The sequence below is a fragment of the Xiphophorus maculatus genome, chromosome 11 (assembly GCF_002775205.1).
Source record: "Xiphophorus maculatus strain JP 163 A chromosome 11, X_maculatus-5.0-male, whole genome shotgun sequence".
Taxonomy (NCBI): Eukaryota; Metazoa; Chordata; class Actinopteri; order Cyprinodontiformes; family Poeciliidae; genus Xiphophorus; species Xiphophorus maculatus.
Window position 1 is genome coordinate 4,270,859 of NC_036453.1, and position 14,065 is coordinate 4,284,923.

General features: G+C 38.5%; 1 protein-coding gene across 2 annotated transcripts in view; it reads right to left on the reverse strand.

Moving 5' to 3' along the window:
- The window catches only part of LOC102234447 (early B cell factor 1), a 98,129-nt gene that overhangs the window by 70,211 nt on the left and 13,853 nt on the right, over positions 1–14,065 (reverse strand). For both annotated transcript variants that reach the window (XM_023342636.1, XM_023342635.1), the window contains exons 5-6: positions 13,934–14,007; positions 8,951–9,019 (exon numbers count right to left, since the gene is read on the reverse strand). In XM_023342636.1, the coding sequence (XP_023198404.1) occupies positions 8,951–9,019; positions 13,934–14,007 (143 nt within the window). The remainder of the gene's footprint in view (positions 1–8,950; positions 9,020–13,933; positions 14,008–14,065) is intronic.

Below are 14,065 nucleotides of genomic sequence, written 5' to 3' on the forward strand. Positions count from 1 at the left end.
TATGTAAGTGTGTTTAAGCATGAGGGTGTAATGGCTGTCGAGTAAAGAGAGTATTGTAGGACGGATAGCTGTACTGGCTCCAGGACTGACTGCAGCCCTAATCCACACCAGGAGGTTAACTATCCATCAAATTAATGAACACATGCATGTGCCAAATACTTTTTTCACTATTTATTGAGGTAAGTTTAACAACTGATTACATATTCACTCTATGACCTAGTTTGTCTGCAGTTGTGTTGATTAATCACTGAAATCACTCACTAAGTAGCTTAGCTAACAACTAAATAGCTTAGCTCACAACATAAAAAAATCTTAGTCTTTTTGTCTTTCATAGTGTACAAAAGGTACTCATGAACCTTTTCGACTTTATTTACTTTACAATCAGAAAATGCAATTTTATTTAGATTTTACATCAAATATTAACACAAGGTTGTGTAATTTTTAAAGCAGGAGTGTAGCATGCATTGGTATCTGGCTCCTCAGTGAATCTTTTGTGTTATTTTTACTTAAATTACAGCTACGAGTTTCCTGAGGTGCGGCTTAGAGTTTGTCTCCCAGCTGAGTGGTGAATTTTTATAACTCCTTCTGAATTACAATTAATCACTTGGCAGCTTCTCTCATTAATGAACCAGTGAACCAAGTTTATTGATTTGGTGACTTCTGGTGACAATTGGTTGGTTTTATTTAGATGTATCATAATAGTCATGTAATGTTCCTTCTACACACAATTATACATAACTTTGTGTTGGTTTATCATATAAAATCCCCAGGAAACACAAAACCACTGTGATTGTATTCTGACCAAAATACTGAAAGTTTGATATTTTGTTTCTGTCAGACTAAAACAGATATCATCAAGTTTATTTTTTCCCCTAGCATTACTTGGATAAAATTTCATAGCAGTATGCCAGAAACATTTGATAAGAAGCTACATGCACGTGTCTTATTTCACTGATGCCAGTGTCGCCCATCATCCAGCTCCTCAGCAATTTTTAGTTAAACCTCAATTTTGGAAGAATGGTCTTTAAATGAGTATCAGGTTTCTCTTAATAGCCATATAAATAAGAGAGAATGTCAAGGAGATGCTTGCAGATGTGCACAAAAGTCTGAGACTTTTGCAGTCTGTTTAAAAATTAACTTGGTTAGTATTTCAAACATAAAATAAACTAGATATTTTTAAATCATTGTGATCATAATCTTAAATATGCTTAGTTAGTGACAAAGTTGATGTAGCAGTCAACTAAATGCCATCTCACCCAGAGTGCAGAACAGCGATCCTATCTTCTTGATAGATGGAGAGAAGCAAAAGGCTTTACTGGCAGTGAGACTCTTGTTGGTGTTTTTCACATTTAAGAAATACTAGCAAGCTAAATGATGATTAAAATGTCTTTATGGAACTCAAATTCTTCATTTACACACGTACCTGCTATTTTCCAATTGTAATTTTTTAACTATTATGTTTTACTTCATTACTTCTTTATTACTTCCTACATTACTTACATTACATTCTTGTTATTTTGACATGTCACTTTCAAATATAACAAATTATATTGTAGCTAAAAATGCATAAATAAAGCAATGTAAATTCTTTATTTAAATGAAGCTGCAGAAATGAATTACTGGCTGAAAGGAGTTATTTTTGCACAAGCAGATATAAAAAAAAAACTTGACAGTCACTAGATATTGATGCAGCAAAAATGTATGCTCTGAGCTTTTCACATCTTTTCATGTTGAGGCAAAACATTCAGTGCTGTGGTTCAGCAGCATACCACACAAATACAATTTTGCTTTATAGGTGGACACAAGCAGAATGTTTATGTACAGAGTTAAATGCACAGAGCTCATTCCATTGTGCAACTTTAAATAAAAGATACCAAAACAAAGTGGGTGGACTCCCCACTATCGCTAGAGGCTGCTATCTTTTCACGTTCGCGGGATGGTATGTCCTGCATGAACATGAAGAAACCTTCAACTGTGAACAGTTAAATGGTTAAATGTGCATCATATCTCATGTCCAACTGCAGCTTTTAACAACATGCAATGCTCTAAAATAACGGTGGTATTGCTACAGATTCAGCAGACATATGGGAAAATGTGAGGCTGTCAGTTAGTGTTTTGTAGCTATTAGGGTAACATGATTCCGGCCAAAGGATGTGTGTGTGCATGGGGGGGTGTGCGCGTGTGTTTTGGGGTGTGTGTCATAGCACACAGGAGGAGGAAACAGAGGAAGGAGAGGATGAGAGGGGTGAAAGAGGGGGAAACAAGGAGAACAGAAAAAGGAAAAGGCTATGTCTGTGTTTGTGTGGGAGAGGCGGCAGCAGGGCCAACATTATACATCTGTTTGGACCCTCTTCATTCAACCCCTGTGGGTGTTTTTTAACAGATTTCCTGTCTCATTGTACAAAGACATATGTAATATATAAAGACTTGCTATTTTCAGCTCAGTGACCTTTTCTATCAATAACTGCTAATAGTAAACATTTTTTATCATAGACTATTATCAGATTACAACCCTGGCTACTACATATTTGCTGTGAGATTAAAAATATGAAAAAATGAAATGCACATCTTATACCTTAAAAAGAAACAAAGGCAACACATTTACACAAAAAGCAAAACCACACACACCCAGAGAAGGAAAAACAGAGACATTTTGCAGCTCTGTAAAAGTGTGTGTGTTCATTAAAACAGGCAGTTAGACTAAATCAGCTAGTGAACTGAATGTTGAGCCATTAACTGCTGGGACAGGTGCGTATGAAGAAGCTAAATGAGAGAAATGAATAAAACATCCCTTTCTTTCTCTTCTCCATCTCACATTGCCACACAGTCACACACACCAACACACAAAAACTGTGACCAAGATGAACGCTGCCATTATAGCCCTGGTATGAATAATTCCCAGCGGGCCTCATCTTTAAGCAAACACTGACCTTCAACACAGGAAGTGGTCCTGAAACATTAGAAAGCAAGTGAGAAAGGAAGTACGGGTATAATTCACTGGAAATAACTCAAATCCAAAGTTTTTTAAAATGTTGGAAGAGAAAAGGTTCCATAATTGAAATAGGTTAATGTTTATCATTTCTAGTACTTAAAGGATATAAAGCTAAATTCTAATTTCTAGAACAGTGTACTTAATTTTGCAAAGTAACAAACTATGAACAAAAAAATCAATGTGTTTTATGTAATGGAGCTACACTATTGGGATGTGGGAAGGAGCATGATAAATACATACAACCATTTTCAAAACGTCTCCTTTCTAAGGAGACGTTCCTAACAATGGCCTAAGTCATGTTTCGCCAAAAGACAATTTAGGCAAAAGAAAAAAAAAATCACTTTTGACAGAAAATGCGCACCAAACTCAACAACAACAATTATATCTATAAGGGCATTTTACAGAGACCAGCAATGTTGATGGTTTTTTTATCATGGGGTTTTCCCAGCGTTCTTTCCCAGAAATCATCCATCTTCTTCTTTCCATCACTATGGAAAGAAGAAGATGGAAGTTCGAACCAGCAACTTTAATGTTGCCTAGAAAGTGATTTATCTGTTACATTTTTTTCACAAGTAAAATAGAAAAATCATTGATTCAACGTTCAAAGCTTTCAAAGGACACAAACTTCTCCTCAACATTATTTCTGATCAGTTTCCTGGGTTCTCGTCTTTATATAGTCACCAAGGCTCTTGAAAAGTACCTGAAGCTTTATAGCTGAGATTACATTACACATATCTGCTTATTCAAGGGGTGACTTCTGTATCAATTTTGCTGGATTGCCTTTAGGGGTAACAAAGTTTGAGCCTTTTCCTGCTCACTGGTTTGATTTAAAAATGTGCAAATCAATTTCTTAGGGAATCAGTTTTATTTGACATGTTTTAGCAAGTAGGCATGTTAAATTACAAATTATTTGTTATGTTTCATACAATATAACACATAAAATCAAAGAACTGCGGTCATATAAAGTGAAGCAACGCAAATCTATATTTAGGAGGGTGGAAGGTGTGATAGAAAAGAGGGCAACACAGAAAAGGAGCAATGAGAACAGGTCAAGAAAGGAGGAAAATTATCTCACGTTCTATTTTAGATGTGGGGGCGTGCATGTGTGTGTGCGTGGGTGTGTGCGTGTCAGACAGTGACAGTAGAGCGAACAGTAACAGTGACGTACCAGGCTGGCAGAGATATTTTAGTAACTGGGACAAGCCAGAAAAGAGGTAGTGAGGAAGACAAAGGAAGAAAAGATGAAGAGATCGTTTAGAAGATCCCATTCGCTCCCTCTGTCTTCTCACCTCCCCTCCTCCCCCGCTTACCCTACCTCTCACCCTCCTCCTCCAGTTGATTGACAGCACCCCCACCTCCCCTACCCCCTGCTCTTTGATTGACAGGGCTCCCCAGACGGAGGCTCTTATCCCCTGAAACAAATCTTGATCTGCTCCTCCTCCTCCTCTTCTTCTCTCCTGTGTCTGCTTCTATGAGCCTCCCCCTCCTCCTCCTCTTTCCCCTGTAAATGCTGCCTCATCACCATCACCTCCTCGTTCTACCGTTCCTCCATCCTTCCCTCTTTCCCATCATCTCCACCTCAAGCTGTGACCCCTCTTAACCCTGCAGATTGCACACACACACACACGCCGACACATGGGGAACCCCCTTAAACCCTCAGGCTTATGTGGGCCCCTTTACAACCCAAGACAACACACTCTGGCTCACAAAACAGACACCCACAAACTGCCTTCCTTAAGTCCTGACACTGATCTAAGCCCTGAACACACTGCCTGAGACTATAACCCAGACTACACACACACTCTCTCTGACACACACAGCCTGGGCTTATTAAGCCAATTGTGGGTGTCTAAACATGCAGCAAGCTGAGCAGTGAGGTAGGTAACCCCCGAGGGCCACGGAGAGACCAAAACAGTCAGAGAGGGAGAATAAGGAGGGAGTGAAGACGAAGAATGCTGTGAATGAGTTGGAGGAAGGCCAGGAGTGAGGAGGGGAAAATAACACATGCAGCAGAGAGAAACAGACGTGTTGGAGAAGAAAGGAGCGAGAGCTGATGAGGATGCTGTCGGAGGAGACAGTAAAAGACGCAAGAAACCAGCTGAAAGGAAGCCGCACACACACACATGCACACACACCCAGAGAGGAGCTCAGAGTGAATGTGGCTCTTTAGGAGTCAAGCAGGCGTATGATAGGATATCGTTGCATGTCGTTAACCCTATATTAACCCTGAGACGCAGCAAGACACTCGCTGTCCCACAACAGGGATTTACAGGGCCATACACACTCTTTCACACACACACACCTTTGCATGGAGTGATGGGCTACTTGTCACTCAGACATGCTCACTGGCACCAAGCAATGAGCTGCCAGTCACTCAGTTTTCCCAGTTTGCTACCTCTTCATCCCCAATGTTAAAAGCAGAAGCATGATGAACAAATGCAGCACTTTTTTGTTAAATGTCAATCTGTTCATCATTTCTTTGCTTTAATTACATGTATTTCCTGTTAAGTATTGCTGATTTAAAATGCATCAGTTCCACTTAAAAATAAACTGAAAGCATTTTATTTGCTTCTCACTGGGTTTACATGAACTCAATGCATAGGGATACATCATCCCCCCAATTACTGACACTTCTACTAAAGATTTAAATAATACTCTTAGTAAATATGTAAAATGTTGTTGTGATGACCTGCTGACCTCAAAACGCTTCTCCATATCGATCTTTTCTAACAGCTTTGGAGACATTTTACTTCCCATACTCTCGCCCTCTGTGCATTTTAGAAAAATCAATCCTTGTTTAAATGTTTGTTTAAACTTTTAATCAGGGTTTTTCACTTAATGGCAGTGTTTCCCAAACTTTCTAGTTTCTCATCAACAAAATAAAAATATAAGAGGATCATGACCCCAACTCTTGGTTTAGCATACAAGTATTTTTTTTACCAAGTTCAGATAAAAAGTGGTAAACTGTCAACACAATCAGACACAAGCTAATGTTAGCTGCCATTTTTCTGGTACAGATTCAAAGCATGAAAAAATAATTTGACATTTGATGTGCATAAATGTATGATTATGGCTAAGGTATTTGAATAAAAAAAATGCTTATTTGGTTTAAAGAATTGAATAAAGTGAATGGATTTGGTTTGAAATGGTCTGTTTGTACATAAGTGGTCATGTTGTTGAGATTTAGAGATAAAAGCATCAGTGAAAAATCTTCTCAGAACTTTTTTTCCTAATTCTTCTGATCTCATTTACAAGCATGGGCACTTTCTCTCAACGGCTCGGTTTATGTTTTATGTTCCTTCCCACCGCTAACGAGCCACTGTTTACCATGCGGCCTTAACACATGTCAAGTTTGTTTACTTTATTTCTCCTTCACATATCTGGGCGCAGGATCTAGCTGCTGTCAATCAAATTCAGAAACTGGTGAGTGTGAAAGTGAAAATTATATTTTGTTGCTTATTTGTTTGAAATTTTCAGTGATTTAGGGGACGTTTAGTTAACCTGTGGGGTTTGTGCAGTCTTATTATTCTAACATAGCTGTTTTTTATTCCCTTAAACTGCACTACATATACCTGGTGGTAACACTTTTACTGGTTACTGTAACTTTTGTATATTTCTATTTAGTTTTTAGGGGAAACAACTTCATTACTACTGTCTAATTTCTATAAGACGAAAGAAAAATATTCATTGGTCTATTCAAGCTTGAAAAAGTAAAATTCTAGTCAGGTGCAAGTTTGCAATCGGTGACTCGCTTAAAGATTTTATTCTGTCCTTCTTTCCTCGTGTTTTTGTCAGACAGCGTAGTTCCAGATGTTGCAACAAGATGCTGTGAGGGGGAGAGGGGCTGACAGGAAGTATCCCACGGTATCCACAGTAACCTTGACATTCCTTCCTGACCAAGTTCCCTGACATCTCTTAGAATTCACTTTACTGCTTCTCTGTTTCAGCCATGTCAAATGACGCACAACCACACACCAGCAGTCCCACAAACACAGCTGCACGGTCCAGTTCCTCACACATAATGGGTTATGTATCCTTTATTTTGTCAAGTTGTGTCTAATGTATCAGCTATTCTTTCACAACCAGCACACACACAGTCACACACAGATCTAGACATTAACTTCCACACCTTCCAGGCAAATGTATAATGGGACGTAAGATGAGAAGTCTGAGAGAGCCGACAGAAACAAAACAAAATCAGGGCTGCGGTTTACAGTTAGGACAATATCCTGCACAAACATGCAAACAAAGGCAATGCACACATTAGTATTCTTTAAATCTCCATGAAGTCAAATTTACTTTGAGTGTAACTTTGTGAATTATGATGCAGTTAAGTCCTACATTTTTATTCCCCCTGCCAAATACAGATTATCAGGGCGTCAAGAAAATCAGTCTTTGAATGTTTTGTACTTAAAGTCACATATACTCTCAAAATACATGGGAACTAAACAACTTTTTTACACAATTGACTCCCGCTACAGGAAAAATGTACATTGTCAGACTCTCTGCTAGGCATTTTTAGTAAAATGAGGTTATTGCTATGAAAACCCCATAGCAATAACCTGACAATAAAGTTACCCAATCTTATATGATACAACACACCATGCGGATGCTCTGTCTGCACTGTGGAAGATCCACTCACCTCTGATTGCTGAACGCTTGATTAGTATAACAAATATTAATTTGATAACTTGGGGGAACTTGTAGACTTTATAAAGCCTTGAAAGTTCAGAACAAAATTAGCATGAAATATATATTTATTTTTTAATCTTAATAATGATTCACAATTTTCTTGCTGTGGGCCTGCAATTGGTTGAATTTACATTGATTTCACTGAATTTAAAATTAAACAGCCTTTTAAAGGACACATGGGGATCATCTAAATATGAAGTTGCAGTAGAAATAAAGCTGTGAAAAACTGAAAAAGGTAGAAGTGATGGAGACTTTATATTCCCTGAATCTCAACTTACCAGCTTGACTGACAGGTATAAGTTGAAGCACTCAAGAAGTGCTGAAGAATCAACTTTGGATACAATAACATCCAGTCAGTGGTGTCACTTGTATATGCTCTACACTGAAAGAATGGCAAGTATTTTCCCCAAATTTGGTCACACTGCCAAAAAAATTATGCACTCATTTTCCACACAAACATACAGGAAGTACGGTAAAAATGCTGCACATTTATGCCTAATCACACACAGAAAAGTGACACTTATGAAAAAATGTCAGTCCTCTTCCTCTCTGTGTGTGTGTAAATGCTCATGCAGGGTTAAAACAACAACCAAGACAAAAAAAAAAAAATCTGATTAAAATAATGTTGGATCTCATTTCAGTTTTTCTCAGTCACTTTTTTCTTTGTTTGTGACCCATTTTTTGTGCTCCTGCAGGAGTGATTGGAAGAGATGTGGGCGGGTGGTGAGTGATAGATAACTTCATTCCTCCTCTCTGACAGAAAGTTGTATATTTTTGCATCAGATAACCAAAAAAGCACCTGCTTATGTTTAAAGGTGCCCTTTAGTTCCAGATATTAGGCAGCAACATGTTGGCTGTTGTGCATTTACGTCCTTGCTGAGCAGATCCACATCTTTCCTGAATCACACTCGCACAGTTAAAAAAAAAGTGTGTGTGTATCTAAGGTTCTTTTTTATGGGTTGCTGCTAACACCAGTGCTCATCATTCCTGCTGTTAAATGCAAAGCTTGTGTCTCAAATGTTTCACCCCGCTTCACATCAGAAGGCACTGATTCAGTCTGAGGAGCATCTATTTCAGTAGAGACAGCAGATCGTCTAAAAAACACAAACATCCTGTCCCACGCTGCCATTCAAACAGGTCAGAGCAGTGTGCCAGTACGTGTCTGGACGGCGTGTATGTGTATATGTGTGTGTGTGTAGGTGGCAGAGGTAGAAAGAGAGAAATAGACACAGGCTGAGAACAATGGGGCAAAGAGAAAGTCAGTACCTGTCGATGATAACAGGGTCTGAGGGCGTCTCATTACGATTTCCGCAGCTCTTCTTGTCACAGCACCGACTGAGAAAAGAGACAAGAGTTAAAGAAAAAGACACGGGGCAAAGTGAGCTTGACGCACAGAACATTCGCTACATTATATGAAAGTTTCCTATTAGAAGTTTAAATTGGAGAGTTCCTACACATAATGCACTCTGACAGCAGCAATAGAGAGGTTATTACCAAATTCACATTTGATCAAGTCAGCCGAAAACAGGCCAACAGAAGTTTTACCAAAAGTCTGTCAGGGAGATCATTGCTGGGAGCTCAATTTAAAAATAGGCTTCTATGACACAGAAAGAGCACGCATGGTTTCATCTCAAAGAATTACACCAGATTTCAGAGGATCTAGTCAGCTTATAATCACAAGGTATAAATGAAAGACTGATACATAAATTAATTTGTAATTTAACAATGGACTTGTAGAGGAGAAAGTATAATAATAGTTGCATAAAACATTTATCCCACTAAAATTGAGTAAACATGGCAGTTACAGAATCATGACGTGGGATGCTTTTCTTCAGGGAAGCTGGTCAGAGTGGATGTGAAAATGAATGGAGCTGAACACAAGAGAATACCAGAAGAAACCAGTTAGAGATTACAAAAGACTGGGGCAGAGGTTCCGGTTACAGCAGGACAGCGACTGTGTTGTGTCATGGCAAAATGTGCAAAAGTTCAAGGAGTCTGAATACTTTTGCAATGCATCATAAATTAGAATATCCATCCTAAGCTGGAGACGTTTTGGGTTTAATTTGAGTATTCCAGCATCTTTTAGGCAAAACACATTCAGAATCGCTTAATCTGTGACTTTCAATCAACCACTTGTCATTTGTAAATAAATGCAGCTGCTACAAGCTCTGCACTGCAGCCTCTGTGATACCTGAGAAGAATGACATCTGAAAAACAATGCTCCCTGCAAACTGCAAAATACATGGCTGGTGGAACTTAAAGAAGTTTCAGGGTGCTGACTTGGCCTTTAAAGTCTCCAGATCAATCCCTTACAGCATTTATGGGATGTAAAGGAAGAGAAGCTTAGATCTCTTGATCCCTGTGACAGCTTGTAGGATGTAAAGGAAATACTCCTCATGCCTGGCTGCCTGATGGCTCAGGTCATCTTCAGAGGTCATATAAAGTCTACAGAGGTGTTTTTAGAGGCATAAGAAAAGGGATATAAAGTAATAAAATATCCCAAGGTATCTACAGTACTTGTTGAAGATACTGTAGATATACCTGTTTGTAATATAAAAAGAGGTTTTGCTCCTCCTGCTAAGAGAGCCTGATAAGAGAAACTGTTCAACATTATGTGTTTCTAATACTAACCAATTAACTCTGGCTGTAAAAACACAACTAGTTAATAAAGTGTGCATTTTTGAAACAAAACTTCACAAAATAAAGTGTTTCTAAAAAGCACAGTAACAAAGGAGATAGTGTTTTGTTAATCAGCAGAACATGATGACCAGGTGAGGTGGAAGGTGGAGGACACAGAAGCTCATATAAGGTGTAGGAGGGAAACATAAGCAAAAAAACAGAAAAAACCTGGCAAGCTCACAAAAACTCACACATGTGTACTACAAGAGTGTCAAAGCGGTTTTCTTTGCCTGTATTAATTATGAATAAAGGTGGAAGTCAGAGGGAGGAGAATAAAGCCATGGGGGAATCGGCAATAAAGAGTGAAAGAGTAGGCGTGGGAGGCATAAAAGAGGAGGGGAGACGAGGGCTTTGGGTGGGAAGAAGAGGAAGGGGAGATGTCTCAGGTTTCCCACTGTCACAGATGGCAGAGGTGGGGTAAAAAGGGACTGACATGTTACACCTTCCTTATTGTCTCCACTATCTGCTGCTCTGCCGCTCTTTCAGCTCTCCCCCGCCATTCACTTTCCGCCGTGCCATGAACTGGGTCACTGCACGGAAACTTTTGGGGAATGGCGTCTCGTCGGTGAAGGGTTGGAGATGAAGAAAAGCAGAGAGATAAGGAAGTGGGAAAACGGGGGAGATGAAGAGACCAAAGAGGGAAGGAGGAAGGAAGCATAGGAGTGAACTGGTGAAGGTGGATGAAGTGATGAAGATTAAGGGATAGAATCATTTTCTATCCTCTTGTATGCATTTCTATTGAATTAATTTTATTTCTATTTGGATGTAATTCTTACTTCAGGTGTAATCTTGATATATTTTTAATACCTAACTCCAAGTTCTGGTGAGTAGAAAAGACCAGAATAAGAAATAACTAGAGGGGGAAAAAACTATATTTTTATTAAGCCAAGCCTAAAAAATGACATTGTCTTCTTGCCAATTAAGGTACAATAAAGTTTTAAACATTTACAGATTGAAAACCACAAAACATGTAGTGCCAACTTAGCAGCAGGTTGCTCCACTTTTCACTCATAAATACAAAATATTTTGTTTTAAAAATATTTTTTTCACAAGAAACACAAACCATGGTGGTGTGGAAACCTAAAGAGCACCACTAATCACACTTACTAAAGTCATTCTGTTTTAAAACTACAGCTGGCAAGCTAAGATTATTAACGAATAATCATTGCCTATTTCTAATTAAAGTCAAAGTGAAAATCAATGCAAATGTGTTAGAGATAACATTATATTTTCTGCAATAATCATAATGATTCATTTCAACAGCAGTAATAATTGTTGTTTTTTCTGTTCTAAACAAAAGTAGTTGGATCATATGATACATTTTCTTTAATACTTGTGTAAATATTAAATTACTGTGTTATTTTTAACCAATGTTTTTTCACTGTAAGAATCTCATAGCAACCTATACCTGGTCTTTCAAGCCTTTTGCCAGTGTTATCCCATTTCCTTTAAGGCCCTTTTGCCACAAGCATCCAACTTACTGATTCATTAGTTATGTAGCAGCAAGAACACATGTTTTTCTTGATTTTTAGCATTTAGTTTTAATTAAAAATATTTTTAAGATTTCAAGTTCTGTGCCAAATCTTAAAGCAGTGATGTGGTACTTTGTGATGTGGCTGGTTGGGCTGAGAGCATGTGGCTAATAGCTGCCCCGTGATAAAAAGCCACACTGATTAATGGTCGCCCCAGGCTCTTTGTCTGAGCGCACATTCAGCGTTGTGTGGAGCTCCTGCTGCAGATTCAGCACAAGAGAAGTTGAGACAACAACCATAACTTTGACCTGAGCTGTTACTGAAGATGGGAGTGAATGTACAGTGAATAAATGTTTTTGTTTCTGGACTGTTGCTCCTTCAGAGAAAAGAGTTACACCTGCTAGCCTGCATGCACAAATGCATCTGGTGACATCACAAAAGGCGTAGACCAACCGAGTTGACTTATTTTGAGTATATACAACTGTAATATTTGTTTTGCTTTTCTTTATTCACATTTTATTTCACATTAAGTATCTTTTTTAATGGTGTTGGCCCATATTTTGTATGGTTACAGTAAAATATTTGAGCTGGATTAAGAGCACTGCATGGATTTTAGGAAGATTTGGCAAAACTAAAACAAGGACTCCAAACACATTTACTGATGTGGCGAATATGAGCAGAAACCAATTAGACAGACAGGAGTATGAACAGATTTGGACCAGTTTCGGTTCTGAAAAACATGTTCATCATCACAGTTTGATTCAGTACGCCAGTATCCATGCTGGTCATCAGAATAAATTCTAACCCAAGTATGTTACTCAAATGCAATTTAAATACCTGAGAATATACGTTGAAATCTGTCAACGTTATCTAATTTGCATAATATTTACCAGTGCCAGCTCAGTTCTTGACCCTCTTATCATGTCATCAACCCAAATACACAAAAAGCTGAATTATGTTTATTCAGAACACTTTTTAAAATCTTTGGATTTAATATAATCCAAGAAGTAATTTATATTTTACTATCCTGCTGTGTTTTTATCATCATTGTATTTTTTAATGACAAAAGAATCTTTTAGAATATTAAAGAACTATAATAGGGCATGGTAGAGTAGTATTTTACACACTATAAATTCAGGTCCACAATTTATTCCAGACATGCTTAACAAAAATAACACATTGACAAATCTATTGTTTTTTAATGTTTGGGAATAACTTTTGAAATTCAATGGGTGTCTTTAATTAGGCTTTGCAGCTTAGCAGGTCAACAAATATTCAGCGATCTATAGAATAAAATATTAGTGTGCCTGATTTCACTGCTAAAGTCCCTGCTTGTGCATATAGATGAACCCCAATTTATATTGTTATAGTTAAAAATTGCTCAGTGACAAGGTCAGGGAACAGGAACAACTTAATTCATGGGCTAAATTTGAATTTTTATAACTGCGGTGTGCAGGCCTGTGCGTGCATATGCATGCTTCCTTTGTGTCTTTATGTGTGTGTGTTTGTGAGCAAGAGAGAAAGAGGGAGAGTGAGAGAGAGTCCCTGCTTATATTTTATAGTCAAGTTGTGGAAGGAGACCCATTTGTTAGCCATGAAGCAACAGAAGGGTTCAGATTGACTAATGAGTTTCTCTGTGTCCTAATTAACCAGGCATCATAGAGGCACATACACACCAACAAAACACTTGCGTTTCCACACACACACTTCTTTTTGTATAGTATAGGATGGTAAAATGCCTCTATAAATAGACCTCTTTCCTCTCAACCTACTTCTGCAGAAATTTATCTTAAACTATAATTAAAGCAACGACCATGCAAGCCCAAACTCTTGTTCTTTAACATAAATCTTTATGCATCTTGGAGAGAGGGCGTGTGTTTGGGGGGGTGGGGGGTTGTGTGGGGGCACGGGGGGGTGGGGGGGGGGGGGGTGTAGAGGGGGTGGAGTCTGGGCTGTAATGAGGGCCATAGAAAAATACAGGTACAAAATGTGAGTGGTGAGAATTTCCTCAGATTTACAAAGTGAAGTAATGAGGAGCACGGGGAGCAGAGGAAACAAACTGTGAAATGCTGAAGAGAAGTAAGGACAGGTGTCTCACCTGCACATGATCTCATGTGTCAGCAGCACTCTGCACATCTCCGGGTTCTTGTCTTGGCCTTCATAAACAATCGGCTATAAAGAGAGATAAAAGACATAGAGAAATGTTACATTTTGTCTAACACCTTTAAAC